General features: G+C 45.5%; 1 protein-coding gene across 7 annotated transcripts in view; it reads left to right on the top strand.

Moving 5' to 3' along the window:
- Nucleotides 1–18,075, top strand: part of sez6b (seizure related 6 homolog b) — a 208,132-nt gene that overhangs the window by 128,539 nt on the left and 61,518 nt on the right. For all 7 annotated transcript variants that reach the window (XM_054734268.2, XM_070543735.1, XM_054734265.2 and 4 more), the window contains 2 exons: nt 12,528–12,713; nt 13,533–13,701. In XM_054734268.2, the coding sequence (XP_054590243.2) occupies nt 12,528–12,713; nt 13,533–13,701 (355 nt within the window). The remainder of the gene's footprint in view (nt 1–12,527; nt 12,714–13,532; nt 13,702–18,075) is intronic.

The following is an 18,075-nucleotide window of genomic DNA, read 5'->3' as shown; positions in this document are numbered from 1 at the left end:
AGACGTGTGTTAATAGGGAAACAGCTGGCGAGCCATGTTTGCACATGCGCCGTGAGCGGTTCTGGTGCTGTTTGGGCCGCGGCCGCTCCAGCGCTACTTCAACAGTTATCGTCCTAGTTTCTGTCTGGCTTGCAGGCTAGTAGACTCTAAATGGGCTCAGGTTGTTTACTTCTGTTTTGCGTTTGTTTACTGTGAAGTAAAGTTGAAGTGCTGAAGTTTTGAAAACTAATTTTGAATAAAACTTGAAGAATAACTGGCAATTGCATGCTCATTTTAAGAGGTCTTCCATATTTTATAACATGCTGTTTGATATAATGGTTTACAAACACAAAAAGGTCATTTATTAGAGTACTGGATTAATTGTAAAAGATTTGATAGTGTAGCGTGGTGAAGGAGCTGTTCCAACCAAGGTTATTTAATCTTTTCCACAGTCCCTTTGACGCAGCGCCAGAGTGCATGAAACAGCCTCAAGGTCATGCATTCACTTCTAAACTGTTCCAGCGATGAAGACAGAAGATGAAGACGGCTTTCTTTTCTTTTATTAAAAGCCAAAGAACTCTATTTTCAATAAAAGCTAATCAAAACAACTGTTAGTCAATAATAACCATGTGACCGATCTGTAAAATCACAATATTATGATTAATATGTTTTAATAAGTAAATGACTTATTCTAGCCACTAGACACGCTGATACACTAAGGTAAATAATCACATGACACATTGTTGTCACTGATCCAATCAGAACCTTCACGTCTGAAGCGTGGCGAGTCTCTGTGGTGTTTATTTAATCTGTCAGCTGTGATTTGTCCAGAATCATAAACATCCAGATTAATAAAACAGTCCAATGCCTTTTTCAAGTTCAGTATTCATAGTATTCAGTATTCATTAGGGAGTGAGATGGCGCTCGCGCGGGTGCACGCTGCGAGCTGCTCGTCCTCTTTATGCAGTGGTACCTTGCTTTTTACTGGCTTTTATTGGCGTTTTATTGGCTTTTATGCATTTTTGTTGTCTTTGATGACTTTTTTGTATGGTGTGGATTCTCTGGTGACATACGATCGAGCTGCGCTGCTGAGGCTTCGTCCTCCTGTTGATGTAGCGGGCTCCGCGAGCTGGGAACCTCACGGATGGCGCTGCTGGTTGGACTGCCCGTGTGCTCTCTCCCCCCAAACCGTGATGTGTCGGCCCTCTGTCCGCCCCAGCTCGTGAAGGAAGCATCGGAGAAGACGGGGAAAGAGAGGTAGCCGGCGCGTGAGACGTCGGCCTGGATCCCTGAAGAAGCGGCTGGTCCGATTCGGCCCAGCTTCTGACCCGGTGGTTCCGAGATGTCTTACATTTACTCTGCGCCCTGCCTAGGGAACTTGGCCGGCTCTGAGGGTGAACCGGCTCGAAGATCTCGCCAGACTGGGGTTTGCTGGGAGAATCTGCGCTCGGTTACAGGCACAGAGTTAGAGGGGACTGGGTCCGTGCGCGATCTCGGTGCTGCAGCCCCGCCGCAGACCCGGTTTGGTCTAGTCAATGCCAGGTCTGTGCTGAACAAAACTTTTATACTTCGTGACTTTTTTATTCAGCATGACCTGGGTTTTCTCTGCATCTGTGAGTCCTGGATCCCGTTTGGCGACTCAAGCGCCCTGCTGGAGCTGGTACCACCTGGCTGCTCCTGTTATAATATCCCCAGATCACGGGGCAGAGGTGGAGGGCTGGTTGTTGTTTTCAAATCCAGCTTTCCTTGTAAACAGCTTACACCCACCATGTCATTTTCTTCCTTTGAACTGTGCTTATTTGAACTGTGCATCTCCCCCCGCCTGCTCGTTGTGCTGATTTATCGCCCTCCAAAGACTGACTCTAACTTCCTTAATGATTTCTGTGATCTTGTGGCAGACTGCATCCTAAAATATGACTATGTCCTATTTTTTGGTGATTTTAACATCCATATCTGCTGTCCTGACAATGTGCTTGCTAAAGGTTTTTTTAATTTGCTAGATTCAGTCAATCTAACTCAATGGGTATCATCCCCAACTCATGCCAGGGGTCACACCCTGGACCTGGTTCTCTCTTTTGGTCTCCCTGTCATGAACCTCGTGACTTTGCCCCCTGTGTTCTCTGACCACTCTCCAATACTCTGTGATGTTACGTTGCCATGTCCTGTCCCTGTGTGTGAAGCTCCAGCTACTAGGTTCAGAGCCCTGGATGCAGAAACTATTTCAAAGTTTGTGGACTGTATGTCTGTAAGGTTAGAGACCTTTAACCCTGATCCATCTAACATTGATCACTATTCACAACACTTTGATGTACTTTGTAATCAGGTCCTGGACGTGGTTGCCCCTCTCAAACTGTGCAAGTCTCGGCCTAGGAGGGAGTCTTGGCTCTCTGATGTCACACGGGTTTGCAGGTGGGCGTGTAGATCCTCTGAGAGAAAGTGGAAAAAGGATGGCCTACAGGTCTCGCGTGAGTTGTTCAGAGCATCTCTGGTTGCTTATCAGGATGCTGTGAGGGCCGCCAGAACGGCCTATTTTGCAGACATCATTGAGACAAACTCCAATAATCCTAAGATTCTCTACAAAACGCTAAACTCAGTTCTGGTGTATCAGGAGCCTAGCTCCATGTCTCCTACAGCTGCTGGAAACTCTGAAGCTTTTCACAGATTCTTTTTTGATAAAGTGTCGGGCATTAGAGCAGCTATTTCTGGTAACTCTGTTGACCCTGTTCCAGTTCCTCCATCACCACCCACCCTGAGCTCCCTCAATACTGTTTCATACTCTGAGCTGAGTAAGCTAGTTGCGAGGCAGAAGCCATCTGGCTCTCCACTTGACGTTCTGCCGCCTCGTCTCTGGAAGGCTGCTTTTCCATGCCTTGGCCCTTCACTTGGTCAGATTATCAATGGGAGCCTCAGCACAGGTGTGGTCCCAGCTGCTTTGAAAGCAGCAGTTATCCGGCCGACCCTGAAGAAACCTGGTGCTGATGTCTCTGTGATCGAAAATTACAGGCCCATCTCTACCTTGCCCTTTACATCTAAACTGCTTGAGAAAGTCGTTTATCAGCAGCTGGTCTCACATTTAGCTGACTCTGATCTGTTTGAGGTTTTCCAGTCAGGGTTCAGGTCTGGCCATAGCACAGAGTCTGCTCTACTGAGGGTCCTAAATGACATCTATCTATCACTAGATCAGGGAACATCTGTGCTGCTTCTGTTATTAGATCTGACAGCAGCCTTCGACACAGTTGACCACGCGATTCTACTCGATCGCTTGGAACGATGGGTTGGTATCAAAGGGTCTGCTCTGGACTGGTTTAGATCGTATCTCCACAACAGGACATTCTGCGTTAAACTGGGTGATGTTTTTTTCTTCTTGGGAGGGGCTCCGCTGGGGGTGTCACGATCTGCCCCTGCCCGCCTGACTGTGTTCCTCTCCTGCCATGATTGCCCTTATTGTTCTCACCTGTCCCTCGTTTACCTGCCCATGTGTCCCTAATTAGGCCTCTGTACTTAAACCACCTGTTTTGCCCCTGTCCTTTGTCAGTTCATTGTTGTTGTTTGCTGGTGTTCCTGCTCATCCCATCCTGCCATTAAATCATTTTTACTTTTACTGAAGCCTGCATTTTTCCTCCTGCTTAGCTCAACCACACATGGTCCATCATCTCCACCTCCTACACCGTGACAGGGGGGTCCCGCAGGGATCGATTCTTTGTCCTCTTTTGTTTGCCATTTATCTGCTACCTCTATGCTGACGATTGCCAGATTTACTCTCCATTGTGTCAGGAGAAAGGTCACTCTATTCAGTCCTTTGTCTCCTGTGTTAACGAGGTGAAGGCTTGGCTAATGTCCAACTATCTACATCTGAATGAGGGAAAGACAGAGCTCATTGTTTTTCACCCCAACAGCAGGAATGTGGATCGTTATGTTGATCTTGGCCCTCTTTCTCCCTACTCAAAACCAGTTGTGACCAGTTTGGGGGTGAAACTTGATGCTGGACTTAAATTTGATGCTCACATCAATTCTGTGATCCGGTCCAGTTTCTATCACCTGAGACGCCTTGCAAAAATCAAGCTTATGCTGTCGAGAGCCCACCTGGAGCGGGTACTGCATGTCTTTGTTATTTCTCGGCTTGACTACTGCAACTCTCTCTATGCAGGGTTGTGTCAGTCAACACTGCGTCGCCTACAGGTTGTGCAGAACAGCGCAGCCAGGTTCCTGACTGGGACCAGGAAACGGGACCACATCAGTCCAGTTCTGGCCTCCCTGCACTGGCTTCCGGTTTGCTATCGCTCACAATTCAAAATCCTCGTCTTTGTTTATCATTTCTTCCAGGGTGGTGCTCCCCCCTATCTGGCCACACTCCTGAACAGACATTCCCCATCACGCGCTCTGCGCTCCTCTGACCAAGGCCTGCTCGCTGTCCCTCGTTCTAGGTGTCGTACCCGTGGGGACCGGGCTTTCTCAGTCCTAGCACCATCACTCTGGAACCAGTTGCCACCCTCAGTTAGGCTGTCCCCATCTCTGCCAGTCTTTAAGAATCACCTAAAAACACACCTCCTCCGCTTGGCGTTTCCAGAACATGTTTGATTTTGTCCCTCATTTATGTTGAATTTATCTCACAGTTTTCATTGGTTCACTCTATCCATTGTTTTACACATTTGTCCTGTACCAGAATGTTTCACCATTTTGTAATTTGTATTTTGTAATTTGAATTGCTTTTATTTTTGATTTATTCAATATATTTACTTTCCACTGAACCATGTTCAGCGCTTTGGGCTTCCTGACAGGGTTGCGGAAGGCGCTTTATAAATAAAGCTTTGATTGATTTGATTGATTGAGTATTCAACAAGATCTCATGATCCCCTGAAGTTCACCGAATGCTGTGAAGTATGGACCGGCCATCTACACTTCCCTTTTTAAGCTAGAACTGCCAAGCTGGGAAACCCTGTCGTTGTTATAAAAAACAACGGTTCCTTCAGAATAAAAGCTGAACCCGGTGTGTTCCAACTACAGGGGGGATCACACTCCTGAGCCTTCCTGGTAAGGTCTATTCAGGGGTTCTGGAGAGGAGGGTCTGCCGGATTGTTCAACCTCAGATTCAGGAGGAGCAATGTGGTTTTTTTCCTGGCCGTGGAACACTGGACCAGCTCTATATCCTTAGGGGGATCCTGGAGGGTGCGTGGGATTTTGCCCAACCATTCTACATGTGCTTTGTGGATTTGGAGAAGGCGTTTGACCGTGTCTCTCGGAGGGCCCTGTGGGGGGTACTCCGGGAGTATGAGGTACCAGGCCCTCTGATACGGGCTGTTAGGTCCCTGTATGACCAGTGTCAGAGCTTGGTCCGCATTGCCGGCTGTCGGGCTCGTTCCCAGTAAGATTTGGACTCCGCCAAGGCTGCCCTTTGTCACCGATTCTGTTCATAACCTTAATGGACAGGATTTCTAGGCACAGCCAAGATGTGGAGGGCATCCGTTTTGGTGGCCTGAGGATCAGGTCTCTGCTTTTTGCAGATGATGTGTGTCGTGGGTTGGAGGAGTTGGACCCAATGTGCAGATACCCAGAACGACAAGAGGCAGGAGAGGATGTAAAGGAAAACAATATTTATTAAGAATGACGAAGCCTAAATAAAACCAATACCAATACCAATTTTATTTATAAAGCGCATTCAACAAAGCATTACAACAAACAAGGAGCGGTACACTAAAAATGTTAGTTAATTAAACCGGCGTTACAACCCTCGGAGATGCAGAGAGGGCACCTAATACGAGGCAGCTGACAGATGGCAGTCCACCAGGGAAGAGCCGGTGGCGCTGCCTGGGCCAGATGAAGGTGTGGCGGTGAGTGAAGAGGGTGGTCGTGGGTTGCCGCAGAAGGCATCTTGTAGATCCTTGGTAAAAATCCAAAAACTAACTTCTTCTATAGGATACTGCTCAAAATAGCAGGTGGCCCATTGCCCTTCAGGCAAAGCACCTTAAACATAACTAGGTCAACATCCAAGCCATCCATATCCATGAAGCTTACACAGTCCCAAATAAATTTCCGACAGGTGTCCGGGTCACCTTCGAAGGTGTACAAACCTTGGCGCAGCGTCAAATTACCTGGGGTTACTGCTGGGTCCTGGATTGGTTGGTCCATTTTGTCATGTTGTGGGTTGGAGGAGTTGGACCCAATGTTTTTGTTTATTTATTTGGCAGACGCTTTTATCCAAAGCGACTTACAATTTATAACCTATAGGGCATGTTGTGATCAATGTGCAGATACCCAGAACGACACGAGGCAGGAGAGGATGTAAAGGAAAACATTCTTTATTAAGAATGACGAAGCCAAAAATAAATCCTAGAAGGGCACGAAGCCAAGAAACCTAGAGACCTAAGACGGGGGGACAAAGCAACGCTGATGAGGACAATGGACCAACAACACATTGAGACGCAGACAGGGTTATATACACAAAGGCTGGGTGGTTAGGAAATTGTGCACAGGTGAGACTAATAAACAGAGAGAAATAAACATCCCTGCAACGTGACAAATTCAGGTCAGTTCATTAAGCCAATCAGTAAAAATGTTTCCTATATAAGGAACCCAGCAAATTGCATCGAGTAACTGACACTAGTCAGTGCAATACTCTGGTGGTGACTCGATATATATTTACCATATATAACATATTTACCAAGCAGTGTTTCTATGGTTACATTGTGATTTCTTAGTAAATATTCTATTTGGTGAGAGATAAATTTTATTGTATTTATCCTAGTGGATCTATAATTAAACGGGTAATCTAGTAGTAGCACATCCAACGTCAGAGAGAGTAAAAAGTTATTATCAGGAGAGGGAGAATGTTTAAGTGGTTAGCAGCAGTGTGCTAGTCGATGGCCCCCTCCATGAGGCCACCACAGCTCAGCAGAACATCGTTGTAGCTTCTTCTGGGGAGAAAAACACTTAGAGAGAAAATAAAGTTAACAGCTGAAATAGCAGGAAATAATACATTTAAAGAGCAGATTGTAGAAGAAAGCAGTAGAGTGTGAAAAGTGGTCAGTGTGTCCTCCAGCAGTCTAAGCCTATAGCAGCATAACTACAGAGATAACTCTGGATAATCTATCCTATTTAGATGGAGGCATGTTGGAGGCAGGGCAAGGGAGAGCCGTCTTTACCGACTGTACACTCCACCTCCCTCTACTCCCCCACTTGTCCAGATTTAGGCTAACATCAGATTTTAACTATAGGCCCTATCAAATAAAAATGTTTTAAGCCTATTCAAGGTGTCTGCCTCACGGACTAAAGCTGGGAGCTGGTTCCACAGGAGAGGAGCCTGACAACTAAAAGATCTGGCTCCCATCCTAATTTAAGATATTCTGGGAACCACCAGTAGACCTGCAGTCTGACCCCTTCTTTCCACCGGAGCAGTCAGCAGCACGTCATAGCTGCTGATAGGAACCGCTGTGATCAACAGAACCTTTTCCACCGCAGCCGTCAGCAGCGCGAGTCAGACGCGTCTCAGGAGCAGCATGTCACGGCCTTTACGCGCCGGTTCTATTTTCTATGTGCGATGCCTCTGAAACGGGTCAAGTTCGACATTTTTGGGGAAGGAAAGACAGGAAATCGAACGCGGAAATGGAGAGAAGCTCCCGAGATTTTCAGAATAAAGAACGTACTGCCTTCCGGTTGCTTTACTTTAAAAAAAGTTACTAACTGTGCGGCCCCGTGAGAAGTTATCACCTAGCTAGCGGTCTCCTTTGTTTTTCAGGTCCGTATTGGCGATCATAAAATGGACAGAACATAAAACACAAACCATGTTGTAGTTTTCTCCCGCTTGTTGTTGTGTTTACTGACGAAGTCACTCGTGTGACTTCGTGCTCGGTCGGTGACAGCTGCTCCCCTGCTGCTTCACATCTCGTGGGAAGGGCCAAGCAGCAGCTTACGCGAGCAAGACGTGCTGCTGCAGTAACGTGCTGCTGACGGCTCTGGTGGAAAGAAGGGGTGAGAGCGAAGTGCTCGGTTAGGAACGTATGGAACAATCAGGTCACTGATGTATGATGGAGCTTGATTATCAAGATCTTTACATGTGAGGAGGAGGATCTTAAAATCTATTCTGAATTTAACAGGCAGCCAATGTAGGGAAGTTAATAATTCATCCATCCATCATTGTCTGAACCCGCTTTGTCCATGTAGGGTCGTAGGGGGGGCTGGTGCCTATCTCCAGCGGTCAACGGGCAATCAGGCGGGGTACACCCTGGACAGAGAGCCAGTCCATCGCAGGGCAACACAGAGACACACAGGACAAACAATCACACACACACACACACACACACAACTACGGACAATTTAGGCAGACCAATTAACCTAACAGTCATGTTTTTGGACTGTGGGAGGAAACCGGAGTACCCGGAGAGAACCCACGCATGCACAGGGAGAACATGCAAACTCCATGCAGAAAGATCCCAGGCTGGGAAGCAAACCCAGGACCTTCTTGCTGCAAGGCAACAGCTCTAACCACTGCACCACTGCGCAGCCGCTGCTAATAATTCCGCAAACATAATTCCACTATCTACGTGGAGTTGCTACTCTATCTTCTAACACCCAGAAGATTCTGCAGCGCTAGTTGACAGTCCATGAGGACAAGATTGTCAAACTTATACTGCTGGATTCCACACTGAATGAAAAGTGAACTTTTACAACTCATAAGTGAAATAATCATAAATACCATATTTATGGTATTTACGGACAACACGGACAGCGACACTGACATCGCCACAGAAAAGGTATGTGACGAAGCTCTTCTGAGGCTGTTCAACTCCGACACTGAAGAAGAAGATGACTTCAGTGGTTTCAGAGCGCAGGAGGACGATGAATAAACTAATCAATAATGTTTCTGTTTTGTTTGATACTGATCAGTTCAGTTACGTTCAGTTAAACTACGTTTTCAATTCAGTAGACATCTGCGGCTTTTAGCCCGGTGCGGCTTACATTGAGGTGCGCTCTATAGTCCAGAAATGACGGTAATCATATGGTTGAATGAACCAGATGTTAAATTAAATGTGTGAATAATCTGTGCCTAAATCAATGAGGTTGAAATGAATATTGTTCTGACAATGATGCATTTACATGTTATGATCAGTACTGTTTGATTTAACAAGTGAATCATTATCTACACTCATACACAATGTTCATTAGATATAAACTACGGTCAAGGTCACACCTCACATAAGTTTAAAGATTATTTATCCACAGTTAGAACATCTTGTATCTGATGAAGTTTTGGGTTTCTGAGGGATGTTTGGTAACGTCAACAAACATCAAATTCTGATTCGCAGAAATGATCAACTCAAGATTATTAAAACTAGAGTGACTGCCGAGTTACTCAGTTTCGAGCAGAACTCCGAAGTGGCCAATTCGGAACCAGCCACTTTGGAAACTTCTCTTTGACATACAGTCAAAATCTGTTTGCACGCTGCAGCTGACGATAAACGACAAGTGTCCATCCATTTGAGACGCAACAAGTCCACCTGTCTGTTGTGATCTGCGAGACGACTCTGGACTGACCGGGTCACATTGCGGTTAATCTACGAACTCCAATGCCTTGGGATCACCCGACCCCCCGACATCTCGGATCCAAAAATTGGGTCTCCTAAGGGTACGTAGACACAACAAGATTGCGTCTGATGTTGTTCTATAAATAATCAACTCTAGTTTATAGCAGACCAAATTCTTTTACTCCCAGAACTCACAGTTTCTTTCAGATACAAAGGTTCTGATATACATCTACCTTACACCATCATCACACATCACATACTGTTATTTATAACTTGTCGTGTATTATAATTAGTCTAGAAAGTTTATTTTTAATTATATTCTTGACTCTGCCTGAATTATTACGAAGTGTGTTTATGGTCCCTGAATAAGCAAATAATCCTTAATTCTTCTGGTTCAACATTCAAAGATCAATCAGCTTGATATTCTAAATTTATATAGAAGCATCACATCTTATTGGTCATAATTAAACCCTCCAATTCACTACAGTATTTACTTATGACAGCAAATAATACAAACTTGACTTAATAGCCCGAGTTCCTTATAAAAACACACTTAGCAGTTTATGCTTGTTTTTAGCACCCCCTTGTGTCCATTTAGTAGAACCAACAGCAAAGCTCTCCTCGCTGTGCGTTTATTTTTTTAACACCTTCATCTAACTGCTGAAAGGTCTCCCCAGCCTTCATTAGTATCTACAGGAGTGGTTCTTCACTAAATTAAACAAATCAGTTGTGTTCGTGATCTAAAACATGCAGGGAATGTGCTGGAACCAGCTGCAGCGCCAGGCATGTCAGCTCCATTTTTACTAAGTCCAACAGGTGGCACCCCACCACTCTGAAGCTGCCAGTGCAATATTCTGGTGGTGGGGGGTTTCATTAACCCGGTAACCCAGTAAAGGATAATTTTTTACACATACTGGCTCGAGAAAATGATTGAAAAATATGAATTCTTTGCTAAGTATGACTTAAATCTGTTTTATTACATTACTGTATGATCATTTGCAAATAACATGTTCTTGCTTTTGACCACACCGACTCCTGTCGCTTAACATCATCATACTGCATGTTTCGTAACTGAGGATCTACATTGTCTCCTAGCATTAGAAGGATTGATTTTAAGGAGATAGTGTGAATGTTGTTGTAAATGTTAAGTGTTGTTATGTGTTGTCTATACTGTCACTCTGTTTTCTACATTGTTGAACCCCCTCGAAAACAAGATGACGCATCCTTCAAATAAATGTCCCGTTTTAAAAGCTCCACCATGATGTTGTGTTCTCCAGCGAAGGCTCCTTTATCTTGTTTGGTGTCTGTTTTATAGCTTTTGGTTGCCCTGGATGTTAACAGCTATACCTGATGACTAGCTCAGTGATGGATAGGACCAGCTCCAGCTGCAGCTAAATCACCTGACACCTGCAAGCCCGCTCTAATGAGAAATGCTATAAAACTGCTCCTCTTATCTTTATTTGTGTGAGACACCATTGAGTACAGGAAGCAGCTGAGGTCAGATGCTGCCATTTAATAACCTGTTTAATCCCCCTACACATGTATATCCGTGCTTGGGCACCTCGCTGTCCCCAGCAGACAGAATCTATAGCAGAGCCACTGATACGATAAAACTAGAGCAGTTACATGGAGAAAGACTTTGGTCTTTGGCTAAATGTAGCTTTAGGTTTGACTAAAGTCCAGAAATCAACTAAACATGAGTCCATCCAGGATATTTAATCCCTTCAGAGAGTTATTGGTCTGCCCCAGGATCTCCTCCCAGAGGACATGCAAACCCTCCAAAGTAAGGGGATCAAACTAATTTAGATGAAGTGGAGCTCTACTCTGGACTTCCTCAGGATGACAAAGCGCTTCTTTTCATCCTGAGCTCAGCCTCTCCACTGAAGAAGCTCATGACGGTGTACATTTCCGGACATTCCCAGGTCTCAGGGAAGCATCGTCAGACATCAGACCTCTGACTAAACAGCGTCAGGATGAATGATCTCTCCCCTGAGGGAGCGCTCCACATTGTTCTGTGTGTGTGTGTGTGTGTGTGTGTGTGGGGGGGGGGGGGGGGGGGGGGGGGGGGTTCATTACTACCGAAAACTTTGAGGGGATCAATTTAGATCTGCAACCCTTCACTCCTAAACGCATCATGGGTCATTGGACGTATTATGGTGGCGATTGTTCGGACGTTTGTGATTGAATAACCTTATTTATCTGGAATAAACATGAGTACAGTTAGGAACAACAAAAACTAAATCTGTTTTGATGTTTCCAAAGCTCTTACGCCGGTTCCTTCACCGGGATGAGGTTCTCTGATCTGGTGCTTGAAGGTTTTGCTCCAGTAGCTCACTTCTCATCAGAATGTCCTCCGACACCTGACACAGATCCTGTTAATCCGGGTGACGTCTGAGCCGACGTGGATTTAAGCTGCACATTTCCTGATCCTTACATACAGACCGCGTTGGAGGTTGCTCTGGTTGGGATTTGAACCACAGGATTTTTGCTCGAAAGGTGACTCCAGGTGTTTTGGGACAGGGGTATAATTCAGCACACTATCAGGGCTGAATATCCACCCTTTCTTTGAAAGAAAATAGAAAAAGAATATGCACACCTGCAGATATGCAGAAATTCACTTCAAAAAGCTAAAATAAATAAATAAATACATGTTTCGTGTTTTTTCTGGCTTCCCTGACTTAGAGACTTCAGCTTTTGGCATCATTTTGAAATGTGACAGCACGGTTCAGATGGGAGAATTCTCTGCACGAGCTTTTATCAGCTTCTGGGACTGGGTCGTGGCGCGGTGACAGAATAAAAACCGGCTGCACCGAGTGAGGACTAGCTAAACTCTTGTTCAGTACAAATGTTTGCATCGGCTCGTTGCAGCTCCACACTGCCTTCGTCTCTGTCAAACCTTCTTTTGCACAGGAAATATAACTCCCTATAGACAACCCCACTTCTCTTCTGTTCCGGTCTCTGTGTCTGTCATCTCTGACGTTGGGATTGTTGCTTTCTTTTCTTTGTTTGTTTGTTTGTTTGTTTGTGCAGCCTTCGTCTTGAGCTGTGTCTTCCCCCGGCAGCTTGTCCACGGTGACGTCTCAGTGAGCAGTCTCCACTCTGGAGGGGAGGCTTTCTTCTCCTGTCGGAATGGATACAGGCTGCAAGGCCCAGGTGTATTAACATGTCGCAATGCTAGCACCCCCTACTGGAGTGGCAGGGAACCGCACTGTCTAGGTGAGCTCATGTAGACCTTGTTCATGAGCCTGATACACTTCTGCATGCTTTTATTACAATACTTATTTCACCACACAGTTAGGAGACCAGAGCAGTTCAGAACATCCACGGCTGCTCCCAGACTACCAGTAGCTCAGCTCTCCAGTTGGATATGATTTTATTCCTCCAAACAAGTTTGAACATCTGACACATCCTTGTATGTTTTTGACCATTTTTTTCTGGTTTGCAGCGTTTGTCACATGACAAACAAGGTTTCTGTCATTAGGGGACGCCGGTCTGCACCAGAGTTTAGTTAGGCATTAACACAGGACTGAAGATTTTCCAGCTCTTCCCATGGTGCATCTGAAATGTTCCATGAAGGACTCCTAAAGACCACATTATGTAAATGAAAACGGGATTCATCGAGCCAGGCCACCTTGGCCTTGTTCCAATGCCCACAGGTCTATTGTGGTGGAACTGGGCTGACACAAGCACCATGACTAATCAGCAGCTTTACTTTGTCTCTTAGTAATTTAATTTACAATCGCTTTGATTTATTCTGGCATTTGATGCAGCCTTGGTCTTCACATGAACCCCGCCTGCTGGTGACCCTGTCACCATACAGAAATCCTTCAGACTGCTGCTGTTCAGCCATTTGGGCTCGTAGTGCTTCTAACTCATCCTCTCAAAGGACACAACGTTCACCTGTTGTTTTATAAATCCCATCTGCCCGTGGAAACAAATACTCCATACCGTTCGCTGCTCGTAATCTTATGGCTGTGTACTTAGGTTTTATTGGTGAGGAGAGATGAACGGCGTATTCTTCTCCTCCTCCCTCAGCTACTTGTGGGGGTTTCATCGTGAACGTCAGAGCTGGCCGGATCGTCTCTCCAGGTTTTCCAAACAACTACAGCAACAACCTGACCTGCCACTGGGTGTTGGAGGCCCCCCAGGGTCACAAGCTGCACGTCCACTTTGAGAAGGTGGCTCTAGCGGAGGACGATGACCGGTGAGCTTTGGGAGTGAACGTGTTTGGTACTGATGATGCTGATGTCACCAGACAGCTTCCAGCATTCTTCATTAGTGGGATGGGGTGCAGCGTGTTTGTGTTTTTAGATCAGGATTTGGGAAAGTGGACAAATAGCATCAAAATGATGAAGAGCAAAACACAAAAACACAAACTGACACCATCAGCAATGGAAGTAACTAAATGGTTGTAAAAGCAAACACACTGTAGGTTTTCACAGCATCTTCAAGTTCTTCATGCTTCTTTCCAGACCTGGTGAGGAGACAGATTGTTCCACTTAATGAGGGCAGCCTCTTCTTTTAGGTCTGGATCATAGGACTGCATCAGCCTCTGGGGATTTAACACAGTATACATTATAGGGGCTCAGAGCCTTTGGTCTGCTTGTGAGGATGTCAGAACTACCCAGTTTGGAGCGATTATATGTGTTGGATTGTTCTGGTGCGATTTCAAGGACAAACCTGTAGAATGTGACGTGTAGCCAATCAGAAAGCAAGGTGAGGGAAGCTCGCTCCTCCTCTAAGTTTGTTTAATTGGAAGTCACAGTTGATTTCCAGATGTTTTTTGAGACTTCCCGTCTGACCGGAGGACGCTTGTGGAATCGGTTCACGTGTAGTTTTTGCTGAGTTGCCGCACACCGTAGGACCAAAACTGATATATCAGTTTTGGTCCTACGGTGAAAAAAGAGATTTTTTGGGAATGCTACATATCACCAAATAAAAGCATTTAAAATGTAACTAAACGTATTAGTTAAAGACTAAATTGTTTAATTCCAACCGGAAAACCAATTTTATTACCCTAACTTTTCATGCACCTTTCATGGCAACACTTATTGTTTCTCAAAGCAGACATAAATATTCTGTCCCAAGGTCCTGCACTCTCTGCGTAAAAGCCTGGCTGCTGCATTCCTCACTATCTACTCAAGCCTACAGGACTTTTACAACTCCTAAGCTTAAATTGTCACGATGAGAGCAGGAGGTGTGGACCTAAAATGCAGAAATCCAGGACACAAAGGCAGGAGCGGTTGAAAAAAAGTAAAATCCTCTATTTAGGAAGGCAACCAAAAATCCAAAGGGGTGGAGGCAAAAACCTAATAACCAGAGGTGGGAAGAGTACTAAAATGTTGTACTTAAGTACAAGTATAATTACTTTCATGAAATTTTACTCGATTACAAGTAAAATTACCTGCCTCAAAATGTACTCAAGTAAAAGTAAAAAGTAGCTTATTTCAAATGTAGTCAGAGTAAAAGTTACTTAGTTACTTTTTTGACTGTGCAAGGACGGGCTCTTCTGAATAGTTAAAAACAGACAATTGTTTTATTATTAAATGAACAAATATGCATATTGAAGTACAAAGGCAGTTACACTGCAAACTAGTAACATAAATTAGGTTATAGTCACAAGCCCATGACTTTCCCTGAATGACACCATCCTGAATGGCTCTGAAGAGTGGCTGACACGTCTTGGAGACAGTCTCCAGTCTGCTGAGCTTTTCTTTTAGCTGGAAGATCACTTGAGGGGCGGGACTAGGAAGCTCAAAAATGACCAATCAGAAAAAAGAAGGAAATCCCGACTGTCCCACACGACGCGGTAATTTCTAGTTGTAGTAAAAAAAAAAAGCGCCTGACAATGGTGCAAACATCTTTTATTTTTTAGAAGAAAGGCTTTTAGCGCTTCTACTTGTGGTTTTAAAGACATCTGAGTCATTTAGAACAGAGGAAAGAGCCGCAGCGAACTCCGCCGCTGTCTTCGTTGTTAATGAGAAATTGAGCATCGCCGTGAATGACGTGAGTTAAACAGGAGGAGTCTGGCAGGCCAGGCTATCTTTCTCGTACCATTAGCGCCTATTTTCTTCTCCTACCCACCATTCATTGCACTGTAAGGTCACTGAACACATGCTTCACACTAAGAAGTTCAACTCACCTGTTGACCTGTCTTCATTCCTTCTCACAAGCTTTGATCTTCTTAGGTGATCCTCCAGTCATCCGAGTAGTTAGTTAGTGTTTCCTTTCCTTTCCTTCGTACCCCGTAACACTCTCGTAACTTAAGCACTCAGTTCTTCTGGTGCGCGCCTTCAGCGTCCGCAGCACTTCCGTGTTTGGGTCTTACAGTATAGACATATATATACAAATGGGCCATTCCCGTCTGTACCGGGTCGGCCCGGGCCGGGTAGCGTAGGTAGTTTACATATCTGGGTGGCCTGGTATTGTTCCGGGCCAACCAAGGCTCATTCTCAGCCCTCTTCTCGAGGGGGTCTGCTTCAGGCCGACCAGGGCCAACACACCCACTGCTGACAGCAAATCCACACCTTCCATTAGAGCAAGCCTCTGATTGGTGGGTAGAATCAGCCCACATGGGCTTAAGACAAGGATGTGTGGAATCAACCGGGCCAGGCTGGGACCGACTGGGGCTACCCGGCCCGGGCCGACCCGGTACAGATGGGAATGGCCCAATAGACACTTCGTTAAGCGCTGGATCACTCTCGAGCGCGTTAAGACGCTTCTACATATGTATGTGTTTATACTCTCGTCTCTCTCCTCTGTGGTTGTGTCTGAATCCAGTGCGGACCGAGCCGACAGTATTTGGTAATGTTGTTGTTTTTTTTACTCGGTATCGGATAAGATAAAAAATGTAGCGAAATACAATACTTAAGTAAAAGTAAAATTACAGATTTTAAAAACTACTTCAAAAGTATAAATGCGCAAAAAATCTACTCAGTTACAGTAGCGCACGTAATTGTAATTCGTTACTTTCCACCTCTGCTAATAACTAAACTAAGGCAACAAACCAAAAGCTCACTTAATGAGCTGAGACCTAGAGACCAGTAGGGAGGGACATAACAACGCTGACATAATGGACCGACAACCACTGAAGGACAAGACAGGGCTTTTAAACACAGAGGGAGGTGATCAGGGGAACAGGTGACAGGTGTGAGCAGTGAGAGCTGGAGGGAAGGCAGGTGCGTACAATAATCTAAATGGTGGAAATAAACAAGCAGGAGGGCAGATAAACCTATAAAACACAGATAACTAAACTTAAAGGCTGAGGGCAAATATAAACAACTAATAACTAGAGAGGGATGAGAACTAATATAAAATCAAGTGGGGACTAGCAGGGAGGACACCAGAGGGAAGGCTAGAGAGGGCTGAGGAGAACCTGATGGAACCAATTAACTACATGGGAACGGAAGACCGAGCAGAGCAGGGGATAACACATAACCTATGAGACACTACATACATAAATTAAAAAGACTAAGGGCGCAGGAGAAACAAAGATAAATGACTAATGGCCTGAGTAGTGAGGGAGACTAATGAAATGAAAACCTGAACCTATAGAAAACTCCAGAGGAGAGACTAGGAGAACATGAGGGGAACCTGGAGGGGGCTGGGGACCACAGGGACAGGGGAACCTGGAGGGGGCTGGGGACCACAGGGACACAGAACACTAGGGGACTCCTGAGGGGAACCTGGAGGGGGCTGGGGACCACAGGGACACAGAACACTAGGGGACTCCTGAGGGGAACCTGGAGGGGGCTGGGGACCACAAGGACAGGGGAACCTGGAGGGGGCTGGGGACCACAGGGACAGGGGAACCTGGAGGGGGCTGGGGACCACAAGGACAGGGGAACCTGGAGGGGGCTGGGGACCACAGGGACAGGGGAACCTGGAGGGGGCTGGGGACCACAGGGACAGGGGAACCTGGAGGGGGCTGGGGACCACAGGGAGACAGAACAGGACATCAATAATCACATGTGAACAAGATGTTTAAATGAAATGTTTGAATAATCTGTGCTTAAAGCAATGAACTTAAAATGAATATTGTTCTTACAAAGATCCATTTCATTCACAAATCAGTACGTGTTTGATTTAACAAAATGAATCATTGTTTACACTCACACACATTACGATAAGATACTCTTTAAGGTTAATATTCACCTCAAATAAGAGTTTTGAGCATTCTCATTCACAAAGTGTCAAAACTTTTGCATCTGAAGAAGGCGTGGCTTTCTGTTGGTAAAGACTCAAAAACCTGTCAGATCCTGATTCAGAACTCATGACATCGTGGTTTATTAAAACAAGAATTACTTTCCGATTAATTCAGTTTCCAGCTGACTCCCGATTCAGCCAAATCAGGAAAGAAGCCTCTTTTGGAACAAACTCCTCTGACCTCCTGTCAAAGCCGCGGCTGATACCAGACAACCGGCTCTCTTTAGAGCACATAAGCACCCCAGCTTCCTGCCTTCAGCTCGAGGGATCTCCGACTGGACGGGTCTTATCGGAGCGGTCTACTGGTTCCTGATATCAGACGCTCACTTCACCGGCAGTGACCATGGACACCCCGGATCGAACGAGAACCTCC

Source organism: Nothobranchius furzeri, chromosome 13 (genome assembly GCF_043380555.1).
Source record: "Nothobranchius furzeri strain GRZ-AD chromosome 13, NfurGRZ-RIMD1, whole genome shotgun sequence".
Lineage (NCBI taxonomy): Eukaryota > Metazoa > Chordata > Actinopteri > Cyprinodontiformes > Nothobranchiidae > Nothobranchius > Nothobranchius furzeri.
This window is presented reverse-complemented; position numbering and strand designations above follow the sequence as displayed.